At 34.8% G+C, this 20,659-nt stretch overlaps 3 protein-coding genes across 3 annotated transcripts; all 3 read right to left on the reverse strand.

The window, feature by feature from the left end:
- Positions 1 to 7,818: 7,818 nt before the first annotated feature.
- On the reverse strand, positions 7,819 to 12,253 carry LOC108855821 (pentatricopeptide repeat-containing protein At5g27270). Its single transcript, XM_018629735.2, has 8 exons — positions 11,639 to 12,253; positions 9,624 to 11,037; positions 9,229 to 9,543; positions 9,028 to 9,132; positions 8,854 to 8,941; positions 8,643 to 8,764; positions 8,470 to 8,534; positions 7,819 to 8,379 (listed from the first exon to the last, which is right to left on the reverse strand). The coding sequence occupies exons 1-8, from the start codon at positions 12,188 to 12,190 to the stop codon at positions 7,903 to 7,905; spliced, it is 3,138 nt and encodes a 1,045-aa protein (XP_018485237.1). The 5' UTR covers positions 12,191 to 12,253; the 3' UTR covers positions 7,819 to 7,902.
- A 337-nt stretch (positions 12,254 to 12,590) lies between these two features.
- Positions 12,591 to 15,258, reverse strand: LOC108850256 (uncharacterized). The gene is made up of 2 exons (XM_018623823.2): positions 15,143 to 15,258; positions 12,591 to 14,758 (listed from the first exon to the last, which is right to left on the reverse strand). The coding sequence occupies exon 2, from the start codon at positions 14,692 to 14,694 to the stop codon at positions 12,718 to 12,720; it is 1,977 nt and encodes a 658-aa protein (XP_018479325.1). The 5' UTR covers positions 14,695 to 14,758; positions 15,143 to 15,258; the 3' UTR covers positions 12,591 to 12,717.
- Positions 15,259 to 15,458: 200 nt separating this feature from the next.
- On the reverse strand, positions 15,459 to 19,587 carry LOC108849761 (FRIGIDA-like protein 5). Its single transcript, XM_018623363.2, has 6 exons — positions 18,004 to 19,587; positions 17,663 to 17,844; positions 17,251 to 17,545; positions 16,501 to 17,076; positions 16,212 to 16,390; positions 15,459 to 16,123 (listed from the first exon to the last, which is right to left on the reverse strand). Exons 1-6 carry the CDS (start codon positions 19,355 to 19,357, stop codon positions 15,767 to 15,769), a joined length of 2,943 nt encoding a protein of 980 aa, XP_018478865.1. The 5' UTR covers positions 19,358 to 19,587; the 3' UTR covers positions 15,459 to 15,766.
- Positions 19,588 to 20,659: the final 1,072 nt, after the last annotated feature.

A 20,659-nucleotide genomic window follows, 5' to 3' on the forward strand; every position in this document is an offset into this window, starting at 1 on the left:
TCAAAAGAACCATGAATTCTTAGTTTAGTTTCGATAATTTTAATTTATTTGGAAATAAGTTGTATTATCAGTTTTAAACAAAAAATGTACATATTGTCTTCTGAAAAATTACACTAAAAATCACATTTTATTTTTCATTTACATTATAACACATTGTACTTGTGTGACACTTTTTAAAATGATATGTCTAAATTACCCTTTAACTAAAAGAAAAATAATTTAAAGATCAAAAAGTTATCTCTTATTTCTCTTTGTGTGATAGTTTATCAACAATATTTTATGTTTATGTTTTTTTTCTCTTTCTAGACTTTGATCAATGTTTTCTTTTTCTTTTTTGATATCAATCTGTAACTTAACTCATAGAGATTTAATTTATATTCACTTAATTAAATCTTAGTAGATGATTCTAAGAAGAATTATGTTTTAAAATACATAACAATCTCAGTGTACAAAAGAATCTTTTCACAAGAATGTGATTCCTTGAAGGTAAAGATATGACCGACGATGCTAGATTGTTGCATGGCGCCTCCAACATAAGGAAGCTTATTGAATCAAGATCTAGTTTAGGTTAAACCACATGAATAGTTGTAATCAATGTCCATTAAATCACTAGATAACAACTGGACATTTTGTAGAAAACTAGTGATTAAACTAATAGATTATTAGGAACCTATGTGATCATCCATAATTTGATCTATCTATAACCACCCTCGAAGAGATGTAATTTGATATATCTTGAAATATATCTAAAGTAAAAATGTAATACTGTGTAAACATATCTTATTGCTATATATATTTTCTTTCAGATAAAACTAAAAGATATAACTTGTGGTTATAAATAATTAGATACAACAACAAACACGTGACCTTCCTAAAGGTTCACACAAAGCAATTTTGAAGGGTGGTTTGTCCACTGCACATCTCTCGTAACAATCTTTTCTCGTTTGACAAGGTCCTTTGAATTCACATTCGTTTGTTGATTCATCCATAATTCCTGATTAATATGATTGCCATAATATCTTAGTAATTATGTTATAAAATAGTGATAACTATATACAAATTTTTGGTATATACACACAGTTATATATACATATATGAGGAAAACAAAAATATGTCGTTGTATATGAACATAAGAAAACTTACGAGCAGATTGAATATCAAGAATGAAAGAAATGATGATGAGAAGCACAACAAAGTGCAATTTTGAAGACTTCATCTTGTGATAAAAGGTTATACAATAATTTACTTTTGAGTTTATTTTTTGTATAGCTTATAATCTAGGAATGATTGTTGTTTATATAGATGAAATTTTCAAATACATTAAGATCTTTGTAAAATTTCAAAACTTCTGGATATTTCCGAATACCATACAAAATTATAATTTGAGATTTTTTGAGAATATTACAGGGACATTCCCTTATAAGAATGATTTTTTTACTAATAAGAAAATTGAAAGAATCAAATGAATTTACTTAAATCTTATAAGTCAACAACTTTTAAGATTACATGTTTGAAAATTCAAAATCAACAAAATTTAAAATGTTATTTAAATTAAAAAAATTAGGGTCAACACAATCTTAAATCAACATGACATTAACATCTGAAAATTGTTTTGAAACTAAAATGTCAAAAGAACCATGAATTCTTAGTTTACTTTATATAATTTAAACTTATTTGACAATAAGTTATATCATCAGTTTTAAACAAAAAATGTACATATTGTCTTCTGAAAAAATTACACTAAAAATCACATTTTATTTTTCATTTACATTATAAGACACATTGTACTTGTGTGACACTTTTTAAAATGATAGGTCTAAATTACCCTTTAACTAAAAGAAAAATAATTTAAAGATCAAAAATGTTATCTCTGATTTCTCTTTGTGTGATAGTATATCAACAATATTTTATGTGCATGTTTTTTTTTCTCTTTCTTGACTTTGATCAATGTTTTTCTTTTTCTTTTTTGATATCAATCTGTAACTAAATTCATAGAGATTTAATTTATATTCACTTAACTAAATCTTAGTAGATGATTGTAAGAAGAACTATGTTTTAAAAGACATAGCAATCTGAGTGTACAAAATAATCTTTTCACAAGAATGTGATTCTTTGAAGGTAAAGATATGACCGACGATACTAGATTGTTGCATGGCGCCTCCAACATAAGGAAGCTTATTGAATCAAGATCTAATTTTTGTTAAACCACATGAATAGTTGTAATCAATGTCCATTAAATCACTAGATAACAACTAGACGTTTTGTAGAAAACTAGTGATTAAACTAATAGATTATTTGGAAGATATGTGATCATCCATAATTTGTATCTTGAAATATTTGGAATCCATAATTTGATCTATCTATAACCACCCCCGAAGAGATGTAATTTGATATATCTTGAAATATATCTAAAGTAAAAATGTAATATTGTGTAAACATATCTTATTGCTTTTTTTTTGTTCATATCTTATTGCTATATATATTTTCTTTCAGATAAATCTAAAAGATATAACTTGAGGTTATAAATAATTAGATACAACAACAAACAAGTGACCTTCCTAAAGGTTCACACAAAGCAATTTTGAAGGGTGGTTTGTTCACTGCACATCTCTCGTAACAATCTTTTTTCGTTTGACAAGGTCCTTTGAATTCACATTCGTTTGTTGATTCATCCATAATTCCTGATTAATATGATTGCCATAATATCTTAGTAATTATGTTATAAAATAGTGATAACTATATACAAATTTTGGTATATACACACAGTTATATATACATATATGAGAAAAACAAAATATGTCGTTGTATATGAACATAAGAAAACTTACGAGCAGATTGAATATCAAGTATGAAAGAAATGATGATGAGAAGCACAACAAAGTGCAATTTTGAAGACTTCATCCTGTGATAAAAGGTTCTACAATAATTTACTTTTGAGTTTATTTTTCGTATAGCTTATAATCTAGGAATGATTGTTGTTTATATAGATGAAATTTTCAAATACATTAAGATCTTTGTAAAATTTCAAAACTTCTGGATATTTCCAAATACCATACAAAATTATAATTTGAGATTTTTTGAGATTATTACAGGGACATTCCCTTATAAGAATGATTTTTTTACTAATAAGAAAATTGAAAGAATCAAATGGATTTACTTAAATCTTATGAGTCAACAACTTTTAAGATTACATGTTTGAAAATTCAAAATCAACAAAAATTAAAATGTTATTTAAATAAAAAAAATTAGGGTCAACACAATCTAAATCAACATGACATTAACATCTGAAAATTGTTTTGAAAATAACATGTCAAAAGAACCATGAATTCTTTACTTTCGATAATTTAAATTTATTTGACAATAAGTTATATCATCAGTTTTAAACAAAAAATGTACATATTGTCTTCTGAAAAAATTACACTAAAAATCACATTTTATTTTTCATTTACGTTATAAGACACATTGTACTTGTGTGACACTTTTTAAAATGATATATCGAAATTACCCTTTAACTAAAAGAAAAATAATTTAAAGATCAAAAAGTTATCTCTGATTTCTCTTTGTGTGATAGTATATCAACAATATTTTATGTGCATGTTTTTTTTTCTCTTTCTTGACTTTAATCAATGGTTTTCTTTTTCTTTTTTGATATCAATCTGTAACTAAATTCATAGAGATTTAATTTATATTCACTTAATTAAATCTTAGTAGATGATTGTAAGAAGAACTATATTTTAAAATACATAGCAATCTGAGTGTACAAAAGAATCTTTTCACAAGAATGTGATTTCTTGAAGCTAAAGATATGACCGATGATGCTTGATTGTTGCATGGCGCCTCCAACATAAAGAAGCTTATTGAATCAAGATATAGTTTATGTTAAACCACATGAATAGTTGTAATCAATGTCCATTAAATCACTAGATAACAACTCGACGTTTTGTTGAAAACTAGTGATTAAACTAATAGATTATTAGGAACATATGTGATCATCCATAATTTGTATCTAGAAATATTTGGAATCCATAATTTGATCTATCTATAACCACCTCCGAAGTGATGTAATTTGATATATCTAAAGTAAAAATGTAATACTGTGTAAACATATCTTATTGCTATATATATTTTCTTTCTGATAAACTAAAAGACATAACTTGAGGTTATAATTTACTTTTGAAGACTTCATCCTGTGATAAAAGGTTCTACAATAATTTACTTTTGAATTTATTTTTTGTATAGCTTATAATCTAGGAATGATTGTTGTTTATATAGATAAATTTTTTAAATACATTAAGATCTTTGTAAAATATCAAAACTTCTGAATATTTCCAAATACCATACAAAATTATAATTTGAGATTTTTGAGAATATTACATGGACATTCTCTTATAAGAATGAATTCTTTTTACTAATAAGAAAATTGAAAGAATCAAATGGAGTTACTTAAATCTTATAAGTCAACAAGTTTTAAGATTACATGTTTGAAAATTCAAAATCAACAAAGCTTAAAATGTTATTTAAATTTAAAAAAATTAGGGTCAACACGATCTTAAATCAACATGACATTAACATCTGAAAGTTGTTTTGAAAATAACATGTCAAAAGAACCATGAATTCTTAGTTTAGCTTCGTTAATTTAAATTTATTTAACAATAAGTTATATCATCAGTTTTAAACAAAAATGTAAATATTGTCTTATCAGAAAATTACACTAAAAATCACATTTTATTTTTCATTTACATTATAAGACACATTGTACTAGTATGACACTTTTTAAAAAGATATGTCTAAATTACATAAATTCATAGAGATTTAATTTATATTCACTTAATTAAATCTTTTAAGATGATTGTAAGAAGGATTATGTTTTAAAATACATAGCAATCTCAGTGTACAAAATTTTTTTTCCACAAGAATGTGATTTCTTCAAGGTAAAGACATGATTGATGATGCTAGATTGTTGCATTGCGCCTCCAATATAAGGAACCTTATTGAAACCAGGGGTGGACCCACTAAGAGGGTTGTGCGTTCAGTTGACACCCCTAAAATGAAGAAATAAATTAAATTGTATAGGTTTTGTTAAAGAATGCCTAGCAAAAATGGTTGATTTCCTCTTGTTGACACCCCAAAACATGGGTTCAATCCCCCTTACTGACACCTTTTAGTTTTAATTTTTAGAAGTTGTATATATTGACCCGGTAAAATATTCTGCTGGATCCGCCACTGATTGAAACCAAAAATCTCAACAACATGGTAGTAGGATAAGATAAAACAACCAATTCTCCTGCTCTTTCGTCTAAGAGGATTACGCTCACTCGCTAATCCACACATTTCTCTTCCACATACACATGTCCACTCGAACACATCCAGACAAGTCTTCTACATTATTTTATCTTCCCAAGTTTGAAAAAGGGAGATAAGTTTAGCATTTACTCTGTTCAGCCATCCACATAATATGGACCACATTCAACAAGTTTAATTATTCACAGTTTTTATGTATCTATAATTTATTATCCACTCTATCCAAAATCATCATCCACAATTCTTTTATTCAAATATTATTCACAAAAGTTTGCCCATCAAATTTTGTCCAAAAGTTTTGTTCACATAATTTTATTACTTCTTGTGTTCAAATTACTAAAATATATAAAATGGACGCTAAAATATAGAAAATTTTCAATTTATTGTATCAATCATATTTGTTTAAATTTTGAAAAAAACACATAAAGAAATGAGGGGTGGATTGATAACAGTAAAAGATGTAAAATTATTTTTGACTCTAGTTGTCCTCCTTATACATCTTTTTAAAACATGTTGATTTGGCATAAAACAATATACACTTATCATTCAAGTAGATTTTCAACGAATTTCACAGAAAATAATGATATTATATAGGTAGTATCATCATTACTTTTATTTTATTTGTTGTCAAAACAAATAAATAAATATCAATTAGACGTAAACCATGCAAAAATAGTACGTAAACTTCATTATGATGTGGAAGCACTATATCCTACTGATTAAGATTTAAAAGCTTTTACATCCAGGTATGAGGTTCGAATCACAGACTATGTAATTTCTTATGTAATTTCTTGGAGATTACAGGAAATTAAGGTTTCAAGTTCCGGAGAGAATGATTTATTAAAGCAGACTACAAAAAAAGACGTAAAATAGATCTTCAACATGGTGCAAGTAAATCTAGTCAGGAGTAGATTTTCATATAACGACTCAGATTATGCAGTTAGACGTAGATCTCATAAGATAGCTAGTATTGTCGGTTGTCGAATCTTCTTTATAATATTTCTATTAGTTGCAATGTCATTATAAATTAGCTTAAAAAAACTTCGTTATGATAAAATAGAATACTTATATCTATAATATCATTTGTGTTGATAGTCTTTTCAGCAGCGTGCAAGATTTATTGCTGTTTCCACAATTTTCGAAATTGCATCAGTTAATCAATATTTATTAGCTCCAAAAAAAATTAGAGATACTTGAACCATAACATAAGAAATAGATTTTTTTTGATATATCCATTTTGCCTTTCTCAGAATTTAGGATTTCGAAAAGCACTAGAACTTTGAGATTGTCGAAGAATGCCTTGCAGAATTCTAATTAAGTATAATTTATATTGGAGAAAAACACTGCATGCTCTTATCAGGATTGTAGGTTAGTGAAGAGAAATTACGTGTGTTTTAAAGTGGTCACAGAAGAACCTTATACAAATATAAATAATTGAAGAGAGTTAGTTATTTTGAGATTACTCTTAGTGGTGATCGTGGATGTGTTGAAATAAAGATGTTGGCTAAGTTGACTCATAAAATATTTTTTTTATAAACATTTAAAATCACTTAAAGCATCTCCAAACCTTATGCTATATTTGCTTCTATACTTTATAATAAAGTAAAATCTACTTGAACTCATCTCTATTTCTTCCTCTAAAATAGAGATTTGTTATTTCTACCTCTATTTTTAGGAGAAAAAATAGCATTCCTCTATAATATAGACATACTTTTTTATTTGTAAAATGGTCTTTTAACTTTTTGTGATTATAATTAAAATACATGTTTATAGATAAATATAATTATTTTTACATATAATAACACAGTTTTAGTTTACATAATAATTTTTAAATTTTCACAATTATAAATAATCATAAATAAAAAATACTATTAATTTATTCAAAATTGAAAAAAATTAACAAATAAAATTTAACGTTTTATTTAAATGAAACTAAAATTAAAATTTAACTATTAAAGTTTTACATATCTTTAACATATTAATAAAATCTTTAAGTTCAACCGAAATAGTAATCAATATTTATTTCTCACTTCGAAATGCATTAACAAATTATTTATGTGAAAATATAGTATTATGGTTAGGTAATGTCTACTTTATTTTATTTTATTATATATGATAGTTTTTTGTAATAAAAAATAATATTGCAAATTTATGAAAATTTTATGAAAATTAAAAAGAATATATGATTGGGTGAATTTTCAACATTTATAAATAAAAAGTCTTAGTTGTAAAATAATAAACGAATCTTTTAAGAATATTCATTTTTAGAGAAAGAAATAGAAAAATACATTGGAGAAGAACACGTCTCTATTATAGAGTTCCTCTATTATAGAGAAAAAAATAAGAAAATACATTAGATATGGTTTTAATCAAGAAGGTTAGGTATATTTTTTTTTCTGAGTTAAATTTTTTTCCTTTTAAATTATGTGACAAAATATTATTAGTTGAATGAATTGTGCTTTAGTATACGAAATATATAATGGTTCAAAACTTTCTGCACAAACTTGATCCATCCACTTCAGGATAAAAAGTTTATACTTAGACTATTGTTCTTGGTTGACAGAAAAAAAAAGACTATTGTTCTTTACCTACAGCATGAAACTATTGTTCTTTACCTACAGCATTATACAGATCTTGGACAACTCTTGCAACAAATCTGTCATCTTCCACAGAGTTTCTCATCATTTTCTCATACAGCAATATTCCCTTCTCGGCTTCGCCACAGTTCATGTATCCCTTTAGGATTGTACGCCTGCAAGCGCTGTCTGGACTCATACCAGCTTCCAACATCTTGCAGTAGATTCTTTCCGCCTCATCCATCGTTCCAGCTTTGACAAAAGCATAGAGCAGTGGACTGAAATGGCTTTGAGACACCGAAATGCCTTTATCTTGCATGAGAGTTATCATTTTCTCTGCTTCTTCGTACTGTGAACTCTCTGCGTAGGCTTGAATCAAGGAGAGGTATGTGGATGAGTTGTCGGTAAAGTGGCCATTTCTCTCCATTGCTTGCAAAAGCTTATTAACCTCATGATGGAGTCCTCTAGTTGCACATACTTTTACCAGCATGTTGTAACTAGTCTGCCAAATAAGCATTGACAATATCCATTGTTAGATCACCAGATTTTAAAGAAAGATGTCATAATGTTAAGCCATTGGATTAGAACCTACCGTTCCAGGTTTAATCCCTTTCTTTTGCATTTCACTGAACAACGCCAATGCCTCACTCATCTTTCCTGGAACAGCAAGAGAAAGTTTTATTTGTTACTGTAACTAATCAGCAGAATCAAGACCATTTGATGTTATATAGCATTCCTGTGAGAGCGACAGGTTGTGATACATACCAGCCTTCCCATAGTGCATAATCATATTTGAGTATATTTTCTCGTCCAGATACAATCCTGATCGGCGAGCACTGTTAAAAACCACAATTGCTTTGTCCACCTGCAGACCCCGACCGTACACACTGCATCAAACACACCAAGATGGGCTTGAATATTAAAGGACAACCAATCATAAAAATAAGGAAAGGCAAAAAATCTAGTGCCTTTTTACCTGATCATTGTATTGTACGTCTGAATAGAACAAGGAACACCTGAGTTACACATCCTCTCATATATTTCAGATGCACATTGCAGTTTACCTGTAACAACAGATATATATTTCAGTGTTGGATTGGTTCCCCGCATCATAATACTTTTAAAAAAGTTAATAAACAACCTGTTCTACCTGCTTCTAGCATTGCCTTGATAAGAGTATTATAGCCCACGGTGTCAAGCTCCATGTTTTTCTCAAGGCAGGTCTCTGATATTTCTTCTGCTTCTCTGTGTTTCCCTACAATTAGGATAATAAAGTTTTCTCACAAAACTTTGGTTATAGGAATACAAAAATGTTTGTTATAAGTGAAGTCTTGCAAGTAGTTGGATATACCTCGATTTGTTAAGGCATTTACAAGAATGCTGATGGTAACAGCACTAAGGTCACAGCCCTTTTCTGCTGATTCCATGAAGAGTCCATACGCAGCTTCAAGCCAGCCACATCTGACATAAGCATCTATCATTGAGTTGATAACAGATTTGCCCTGAGTTTTAGACTCTCCTGCTGCTGCAAGGTAAAGCCGTTTCGCCTCTTTAAGCTTATGTTGCCTCCCATATACAGCAATCAAAGCCGCAGTTGTTTCCTCCTCTATACTGAGTCCTAGTCTCATTATCAAATCCGCAAGAAGTTCTGCTTTAGATATATCACCTGCATTACAAAAAAAAAAATTTAAGTTCAAAATCTTCAACAAATATATAAATCTTATCAAGCAGATTAGTGTTTCATACCTTCTCTGACAAAGCTACTTATAACTCGATTTACAGCTGCTGAACCAAGATCAGTCTTGAACATTAGATTCAAGATTGCTTTAGTCTCATTCACGTTTCCCTCTTTTAGTCGCAAATTGAGCAGCATTCCAAGAGCCGTGACGTCAAGTCGACTTACGTTTATAACTGCTTCCTGTTTATCATCCTTGTTTCTTTCACTATGCATAGCCTCTGCAAGTGTCTGTACAAATCTATTATCCTTAACCACAGCCCCCTTCTCTCTACCCATTTTCTCCACCAGCTCTTGAGCTTCAGCTACCATTCCCTCCTTGCAATACACTCTCATAACCGTCTTGTAAAGCTCTACATCAAATTGCACTTGATCAGCTATGATCTGCTTGATAAAACCTTTAGCCTTCTCTCCTAAACCGAGTCTAGCATACAAACCGAGCAAGTCGTTACAAGAACTGGCGTCAGGAGGAAGTCCAGTCTTCGATAAACCTCGAAACGCATCCTCAGCACAGTCTACGTTCTGTATCTTAGCGTAACACTGTAACATGACGATATATGCAAACCTAGAAATGGGAATATCTCTCGTCTTCATCATCTCGATAACATCTAACGCTTTGGCAACGTTTCCCGAATTCAAATGAACCTGAGACATTGCCAAATACGTTTTCTCATCAGAGAGTATGTTCAGACGTTCGGTCTCTTTGAATATCGTCTCTGCATCATTGAAAAGTCCAAGCTTCCCATAGATTCTGATGATCAGCCCGCGGATGACCTCATCAGCTGGTATTTTAAACCTTTCCATGTCTGCAAAGAGAGAAAGCGCTTTCGGGTAATCCTCAGTTCTGTAATACAAACTCAACATAGAAGCACACGTGTAGTTACTCGGAGTGATTCCTTTAGATCTCATATCCTCGTACAATCTAACAGCCTGATCCCAATCACCAGCCTTCACACTTAAGCTTATAACTGAGCTGTAAGTTACTTCCTCAGGGACAAAACCTAAGCTCTTCATCTCACCAAAAGCCTGCAACGCATCCTCGTTGAGGCCTTGTTTGGCGTATGAGCTCACGACTAATGTATACGTGAACTCAGTCGGCGGCACACCTTCCTGGACCATCTCTAACCAAAGATCTATCACTTTATCATGAAGCGACTTCTTCTGAAGAGAGGAGAGCATGAAGTTGTAGACAGAGGTAGAGAGGATGATTCGCCTTTCTCGAACGGCTTTGTAGAACGTTAACATAGCGTTATGTCGTCCCCATCTAGCGTATGTACACAGCATTGTACCACAGGCTACTGCATCTGGTTCGCATCCCACTTCCAGCATCTCCAGAAACGTTTCCTCGGCTAGCTTTATCTTCCCGACTTGTCCATATAAACGAAGAACAATCGTGTAGACAACTACACTTGGACGGTAGCTTAACTGTTGACACAAAAATCTATCACAAGATATTCAATAAGAGTAAAAGTTAAGACTTAGGACAAACAAAGGTTGTCAAAACAGACCAATTCTACAACAGAACAAAAGCAGAGGTTGGAACTTTAACGAGAAGAACAGAAGATAACCCGTCAGACAAACAAACTCAGGTAACTTTGATTGTCTGAAACAGACCAATTCTATAACAGAACAAAAGCAAAGGTTGTAACTTTAACAAGAAGAACAGGAGAGAACCTATCAGACAAACAAACTCAGTTAACTTTGCTTGTCCGAAGCAGACCATTTCTATATAACAGAACAACCCAAAGGTTGGAACTTTAACTAGAAGAACAGAAGATAACCTGTCAGACAAACAAACTCAGTTAACTTTGCTTGTCTGAAGCAGACCATTTCTATATAACAGAACAACCCAAAGGTTGGAACTTTAAAAAGAAAAACAGAATTGGTCTGCTTCAGCCATTCATTAATCTAAATCTAAAGACTAAAAAGTTAAGACAAAACAACTTAGTTAACTTTGGTTGTCTGAACAGACCAATTTTATAACAGAACAAAGCAAAAAAGGTTGGAACTTTAACAAGAAGAGAACCTGAAGTTTCATCCAAGCGAAGAAGTCTCTGACTTGTCTCCACCCTCTCTGCTCTTTCAGAACAACACACATATCTCTGAAAGTCAACTTAGCAACAAAGCTACCCATCACCACTCTCATATTATTATCAGCTCCACTACCTTCTCTCCTCTGAGACAAGCCTCTCACTTTCTTGATCGCAGCCACCACGTGCTTCCCGTACATCTGACCGTTCCGATCATCTTCCAGATACTGAACCATCTGCTCAGGGGTGCGCTTGATCCACTTGGGAGTCATGGCGTGAGAGCCTTGGTTCCTCCTCAACGCGCTGAGGTACTGCGCTTTCTTCTTTATGATTCTCCTTGCGTCGTCGTCGGATAAAGGGTGTTTCGGCCTCTCGTATCTTGGCTTTGGTCTCTCCGGGTTGCCGTCGCTGAGTGACCACGGGTCGGGTCGGACTCCGGGTGAAGATGATGAGCACTTTATCGTTGTTCTTGACTTTCTTGAGGGTATTTTGGGAAGAGAGATTGAAGGGTGGAGGTGAGTTGTGGAAGTAAGGAAGTCACTCTTCATGGTTACCGGCAAGAACCTCGCCGTATCAGTTAACTTTTCAGACAGTCTCCTAATATCTATAGAGGGTAGACCATAGATTATCCAGTTTACTTCGGTTAAATGTGGTTATGTTTGTCTGTACAACATGGATTATCCGGTTTACATACTCTGTAGTCATAAATTAGCTTTACTTCCGGTTTATGATTGATTATGTTAACTATCCGGTTTAATGTAAGGCCATAGATTATCCGGTTTAACATTGGTTATTGGTTCAACATTAGAGTTTAGTGTCCTCCTCTTCCTGGTTTCTATTACTTCTGTTCTGTTTTCTTTTTAAGGTACGAAACTAACAGAACTAGGGATAGGGCACAAATGCATAACCTTGTGATAATATTTGCTTCAGCAAAATCTTCCTAAACACTAATGTTAAACTCTTAACTTCACATCACATTCCACAAATTTATTGCCCCAACTACACAGAGATGTGAGATTAACAAAACAAAAAGAGACTCAGGAATCTGTACTACCATTTAACCGAGTCCGTAAAATCATTTACCTCTGGACTTTGACAATGACTCACTATTTCTCCCACGTTTCTTTGAGTTCCCCGTGGGTTTGATTCTTGAGGAATCAGCCGCAGTGACTTTTGCAGGGTTCTTTGGTGTAGGCGTCGTCTCAGCAGATAAAGAAGATCCATTTGGCTGTCCACGGGATGAACCCTTCTTAGCACTCTTCTTCTCAGCTTTTCCTTGGCGTAGTAGCCTTGAAGTTGCTTGTTTGTTTGTTTCAGTCACAGTCACAAGACGAGGAGATTTTCTCAGTTTCAAGCCATCCACAGCTTTGACACTCTTCTTGGCCTTCTTCTTCACCGAGTCCGTTTCCTGTTTAGCAACCTCGAACATATCTTTTGGTAAAGCAGCAATGTCTAATTCAAAGCACCCGGGAGGAACACCTTCACCCTCACTTCCAGACATTTTGAATGACGGGACTTTGTGAGAAAATCTAAGCATTTCGTTTGGTGGAATTTGAAATTGTAGAACTCCACACTTTGCATCTCGGCGGAACAGAGAAACAAACCCTTCCACTTTCCCTAGGTAGGCCACTCCAAGGCCATTCTCATCTTCAAACTCACACAAAACTTCAACAAAGTCATATTCATAAGCTCCTTTGCGATTTTCTTCCGAGCTACTACCACCACTCCAGCTGACATCCCAGCCTCTGAAAACTGCCCAAACTTCCCCTGTTCTTGGATAAATGACGATGTTGTTGTCACGACGTATGTGAAGCATCTCACAAGAGAATATAAAACGGTCGTCTACTTCCTCTGACTCCGTATCTTGGAAGATTCCACACGCAATGAGGATAGAGTTGTCGTTATAATCTTGTAAAGGGTCAAGCCATGTAATACCCAGCTTGAACTCAGAATCAATCACTTTCGTTATCCGAGCATAGTACCGAGGCATACCGTCAGTTGGGTCATACAGAGACCACACCTGGTTGACAGCAAAACAGCTTGTTGTCAGTTCAAAATTATTAAAGTCTTGATCAGGTGAATCTTCCGTGACAGTCTTGTGGTTTTTGTCAGTCTTTCCCCCCATACACATCCCTTCTCCACGTGCTTCAGTTGCTCTTGACCCTTTTGTGGCAGCGCTTATAGCATCACCACCACTTCTTGCCTTCTCTGCGCAAGAATCTTGCTGACTTTTCCTCTGAGATTTCCTCCTATTATCCGGTTCCTCAACTATCTTTCTCCTCTTCTTTTTGTCCTTGCTCATTGAGGCTGCTTGACTAGACCTTGAAACTGATTCATCAGCTACATATTTTGATGCACTTTGTTCTGGTTCTGCAACCTCAGGCTGTGGCGTCAAACCATCAGTTTTGGGCGACTCAGCTGAATTGTTCATCTTCCCCTCAGCACAATTCTTCATCGATTCTTCCTCTAATTTAGGTTCTCTTACTTCAGCATTTAGGTTTTCAACTCCCCCACAATTCTTGTTGGAAGTTCCTTTCTTATCCACCTCAGTTGCTACGCTTCCTTGTTGAGTACCAGTAGACCCCATGTCTCTATTTGCAGTTCCACGTTGTAGACCTGAGTTTGCATTCATCTGCCTGCTAACAACCCGTGAATAGATTCTGTGTTTGATATCGTACTGCATCCGTTTCTCCTTGTCGGAAAGCAATCTGTGAGCTTCCCCAATCAACTTGAAAGCAGCCTCTGCACCGGCGAACTGGTTTTTGTCAGGATGGAGAAGCAAAGCGAGCTTCCTGTACTGCTTCTTGATCGTAGCGTCATCAGAGAAATGCATAGCTTGAAGAATACCGTACCAGTTCTCAAGACCGTTGATTTTCTTCTCGGCAGAAGAATGAACATCACAGACGGCTAGCATCTGTGGTAAACCGTCAAGACCTGAGAAGAGTGTCTGAGCCTTCGTTACAAGCTTATGAGCCTCGGGGTAATCACCTTTCCGCATCAATTCCTCTGCCATTTTCTTCGCCCTAGAGGCCTCTTCCTTGTTACACTCCATTCTCAGCCGAGGATTAGATAAATCTCAGAGATGAGAAAACACACACTAAAGAATCAGTCTCATTCTGCAAAAAAACAAAGTCAATTGCAATGTCATTACCTTATCCTCATTCCAAATGAATAGTGAGTGTTGAAGACAGAACTAAGGAGACAACCAACAAATGCGAGATCTTTACACAATGCGCTTCACCTTTCAACGAAAGTACAATAAGAGTCATGTCTAGTTTAAGTTGCAACGCTCAAAGCTAAGAGCTTTAAACTAAAGTTTCACTTTTTGATGCAGAATCATACACATACACACACAGGATAACAGATGAAAAAGAGAGTAGATATCAATACGATCTAAGCCGAGCAAATATTTGCTTTCTCGGAGTCAGAACTGAAAGCAAGAACCTTTTGCATCGGCGTAGAAAGCAGAGCAATGCCACACAACAACCATTGAGACATACCTTAAAGAAGGTTGAAGCCGAAACCCAGATTGCTCAGTGAAGAAGACAAAAACCCTAAATTTCCGCAGGAAGAGGAGAGCTCAATTGGTCTTTGTTTATTTTTAGCGGAAACAAATGTTTTTTTTTTCGCTTCTTAGTTTTATGTTCTCTTTAAGTCTTAACCATTTTGGCATTGATCAAAAAAAAAAAAAAAAGACTATTTTGGCAAATAACTAGAGTTAAAAAATAATCCAACTTTATTTTGTTTGACAACCACACTTTCGAACTTATTATTTTTGATTAGAAAATAATTTTGATTGGTGGTATAGTGAATGACTAAACAAAAATACTAAATATTTATACCAAGTTCAAAAAAAAACTAAAATATTTGTTTGCAACCTTGTTAGTCTTGCAAAGGGCAAGCACACCTATAAAAAAGACCAAAGTATGCCCTAAATAAGGTGTATAATACACTAGAAATTGTTCTGGTAAAAAGGATCTTAATGTTGATAAAACTTGGGGAGGCCCCTCTGGTTGTGACCACTGATTGTTGACAGTGTTAGGAGTTCCTCCGGATAAATCTCTGCTGTAATGATCAACACGATAAGACTGTCTTTCATGCACATGGAAGTGATTTCTTGGGGGCTAAGCAATGTGTACTGAGCTCTGTTTGTTTTCAGAAAAGCTGCGTTTTTGTCCTCTCTTCTTGTTACTTGTGGAGCCAGGTTTGTTCGCGGAGGAGATAGCAGCTGCCGTTGAAGGCTCAGAAGGTGTGTTGCTGGTGACAGAACCAACCTCTGCTGAGTTTGGTGGCAATGCCGTCTGGGATTGTTTGACTGCCGAAGCAGGGTTTGATCCATCCATTAGGTTTCTTCTACGTTTAAAAAGTGACTTGATTTGTCCCTCTAGGTCTCCGGGTTGGAACTCTGATTCGAGTTTGTGGCACGATATGCATCTAATGGCTGCTCTTAGCGATTTGATCTGCCTGTCTATGGCTGCAACCTGTTTATAGTCCGCTTTGTGTTAAAAGATACTCTCTCTTTGAGTTCTCTTCTGATAAGTTAAAAGAAAAAAAGGGAGCGAAATTAACCTGTGGTGCAGATTCGTTATTGGCGTCTCTATATGACTTCTCTGCACATTCCTTTGTAATCCTCAAGGAATCTTTTATAATAGCGGAGACAGGTTGGAATCTATGGACCATGCCAAATGAGTATATGTAGTTGACTGCCTTGAGGCGATACCCAGTTCTTATGAGATTTTGAATGAAACCTGCTCAAGAAAAGCCACATGAACAAAGCCAACAAGGTTCAGGCATTTTTTAACAGAAAGGCGTCTATAGAGATTCAAAATAGTGGGAGATTTAAAGAAATGAGAATCACCTGGAATGGCGCTGTCCAACTCGAGAAACTGGCAAAGATCAGGAGACACAGTTTGCCAGTAAGAACTGTCTAGTAGAGCTAGAAGGTCATTAGCTTTGAACTCTGACACGATTCCGAAGATACCTAGAAACTTTAGGAAACAAACGACTTCAAGTTCATCCGTCTTACTCTTTGAGATCTTATCTTTCCAGTGAACCGCAAGTTTCTTTGCGTCGTCTTTCACAGGATGTCCAATTTGAATTTGAAGCGGGAGATTCTTCAGCTGATCCAACAACAAGAGGCATCTATCTGAAGTAACCAGCAGATTGAAGTCGTAGCCCCCTTCGGGATTTTTAGTACACAGAGCCATGGACGTGTCTAGAACAAGCTTTGCTGGATCCGGGGAGGATTTGATAGCATTAGAGAGATCACTCTCCACTGGAGGTTGCTTTTCTAATAGCTTCCTTAACGTTTCCGCGTTAGTTGAACGAGAGAGAATGTTTATCTCAGTTGCCTTGGCATCTGGCTGATGATGATTTACAACTAGTTCCTCAATCTTCTCCCCGGAAGGAGCGGGTACAACCTCAAGCTGCTTCACTGGAGAAAATGTTCAATTTATGGCTAAGTTAAAGCAAAACAAAAACCACAGGAAACAGAAACTTGAAACAAAGTGTTACATGAATCATGATGCAAGACAATGAAAACGAGTGGCATAGATACGTAGGGGTCTAGCTTCTAATTTACGAGCCTGACACAGAATCAAAAACATACCTGTTGAATTCTGAAAAGGAGTTATAGGTTCAGTTAATCTTTGACGTTTAGCTTCATTCTTGTGTTCACAAGGAACGACAGAATCAGCTTTAGATTTCTCAACAGCATTGGCCGCGTTCTGTCCTTGTTCACAACTTTTGTGAACTGGTTCCGCTGCTCTCGGGGCTGAATCATTCTTCGCCATTAAAGCCAGATCTTTCAGAGCATTAGCATTAAATATGGACTCAGCTTTCTTCTCTCTGATACAGTCAAGCGCCATGGCTGCATCAGCTTTTCTCTTCTCCCACTTCGCTTTCTATAACACGTCAAGACAACAAACTTAATCAACTTACATCACACATAACCACACATAATAAGCAAGATTGAATAAAACCAGAGATAGATAGGTAGAGAGGTAGAGAGGTTAGCTTACCTGCGCCTCCAATAAGTTTGAACTCTCATCAGTTACTCGGACAATTCTTCTTAATGATTGCAAGAACTCGTGCAAAACTGATCTTGGTCGCCACCCCTGACAAAGGTTAGATGAATGGAATTCACAGATGAATCTCAGCGCTGCGAGGTGCTCATTTTTCTTCTTTAGAGTTTCAATCACACCTGCGGAGCAATTCACATTTAAGTTTCATATTTTTTTGGGCAGAAACTACCGTTAATCAGAAAATGTAAAGAGGTCACCGGGGGAATGTTTCATGTGCATTTCATAAAGCAAAACGAAAACCAACATGAAACAGAAACATAAGAAGAAGGCATTATTACCAGAAACATTATCTTCTAACCCCAGACGCCGAAACAATCTCGGGGCCTGCTCATACAGAAGGAAGCGATCCAAAAGTTTTGAGAGCATCTCGCGAGTAGTCCCAGAGGCCCAACCGTAAGTAGCTATAAACAACAACCAACCAAAAACCAGCGAGTCATTGTTAGGATTGGTTTTGACCTTAACCATCCAGTCAAACCCAAGTTGAGTCGCTTCCTGTCTCACTTCTTGTGTGATACGTAGTTTCATCAGTATCAGTTTCTCTAACAGAACAACGCAACTATTAACAACACTATCACCAGCTTCTCCAAAATCTTCCTTAAAACACCCCTCTACAGCATCCAAAACAAGCTTTGCTGGCTCCAGATACTGAATCATTCTCGCCAAGCCTTCGTTTCTCTTAACCAAATCATCCGCACTCAGGCGAAACGTCGAACAGTCTGTATGCGTTGAAACACTTGACCCTATCTTCTTAGCCAGCAATGAAACTAGTGGCTCAAACTCATCCCTCACTGTAACACCTTCTCTCTGTTGCTGCTGTAACTCCTTAACCTTCAATTCAAGCTCTTTTGCTTGCTCAAACTCACCTCTCACTGCAACACCTTCTCTCTGTTGCTTCTGTAACTCCTTAACCTTCAAATCAAGCTCTTTCGCTTTCTCATCTAGTTCCTTCACCTTCTCATCAGAAACTTTCTCCACCGATTCGATCCTCCTCGTAAACTCCTCAAACTCTTCCCTCCTTTTCTCCATCGCTTCCAAACCCAAAGCTTCCTCCTTCTTCTTCTCCAAATCACGAACTTTCGCTTCAATCTCCTTCTCCTTTGCTTCCAGCTCCAAAGCTCGGACCTTTACAGACTCCTCCACTGCTTCGAGCTCCAAAGCACGGACCTTTACAGACTCCTCCTTCGCTTCGAGCTCCAAACCTCGGACCTTTACAGACTCCTCCTTCGCTTCCAACTCCAAAGCTCTGACCTTTACAGACTCCTCCTTCGCTTCCAGCTCCAAAGCTCGGGCCTTTACAGACTCCTCCTTCGCTTCCAGCTCCAAAGCTTGGGCCTTTACAGACTCCTCCTTCGCTTCGAGCTCCAAAGCTCGGACCTTTGCAGACTCCTCCTTCGCTTCGAGCTCCAAACCTCGGACCTTTACAGACTCCTCCATTGCTTGGAGCTCCTTGGCTCGCTCCTCGAGAGCGGTTTTGGTGGAATCGAAAAAGCCCTCGATTTCTTTCCATTGAATCGAGAGGTGGATAAGGGAGTTAGCGTTATCTTGGAGAGAATCTAGGGTTCGCTTGAAGTTCTGCTTGCTTAAATCAACTAGCCGTAACTGACTCATTGCCTTCTCCATCAAGCTACCCATAAACTTAACTTAATGCACAACAACAACCCTAAACCCTAAAGTTGACAAACAAAAAAAAAGAAAATTCGAAAAAAGGAACGAACTTGATTATGAATCTCCTCCACACGGTCTACTGTATTGTTCTCATGATCATCGTCTGAATGAATAAATGAATGATAGGATAAAAGCCAAAGAAAAAAGTTTCGTTAAAAACTAAAAGCCCCACCGCCTCCGCCAGACAGAGCACACAAAAAGTTTTTATATTATTTTTGTCTCCACCATTTGTTCTCTTTATAGGTCTCTCTTTCTTTGACCAAAAACAAAAATAGGTCTCTCTTTCTTATTGTGTGGATATTTTTCCATAACTAGCAAGTTACCAACTTTTAGTTTAAACTAGTTGATTATCCGCGCTACACTACGAAATTCGGATTCTATCAAATAAATTTTATTTGTTGATTTAATATAATTCTATTTTCAGTTTATAGCTTATAATGTTATTCAAAATAACAAACATATAAACAAATTTGGAGTACAGAGATCTTTACATAATAGTGTTTTATATACGTATATATTAGATAAACAATTTTTATGGAATTTAGGTAATATTCAATTTTATATTTAAAATTGTTGTCAAAAAAAAAAATAAATTCATTAAGCATTTGAAAATCCTTTGACTATCAGATATATCATATCTTTTGTTTTCATTTGGAATATTTATTTCCATGCTTAAAGCTTCAAAAAAAGGCATGAACATTATCAGATTTACTGAGAACTCTTTTGGAGAAAAAATCATTTTGCTTCTTTGACAGAGTCTCTCATGATCAAATTCGATTAAAAAGCTCATATTTATCGAGAAAATTATATTTTAGGGATTTCGACATTAACACTATTTTGAAAATATTGTATACATATAATCCTAAAATTTGAGTTGGATATCACATAATCGAAGAAAAAGATGAAAAAAAAAGATGAGAGAGAGAAAATAAAATTTGTGGGAGAAGAAGATAACCTTTGACATCATTTTGATTGTTAAATACAGAATTCTTTTTGACGAAAAAAAAGATGGATTATAATTTTATGACATGTATAAATAAAATGACTCGATTGGTTTTCACAGTTTTTTTATTTATTGACATATAGTTCATCTATCTTATTAAAACTCAAGTACAAAATCATTTTGTTTGGTTACTTGGATAACATTTTAAACATTTAGTGTGTTTGGAAACATGGATTGCAGTTTAAAAAAGAGGTTTGTTTGAAAACATGGATAACAATATTAAATGAGAATTGTTTGGAAACATGGATAGCAGTATATTTACTTCT

Source organism: Raphanus sativus, chromosome 4 (assembly GCF_000801105.2).
Source record: "Raphanus sativus cultivar WK10039 chromosome 4, ASM80110v3, whole genome shotgun sequence".
Lineage (NCBI taxonomy): Eukaryota > Viridiplantae > Streptophyta > Magnoliopsida > Brassicales > Brassicaceae > Raphanus > Raphanus sativus.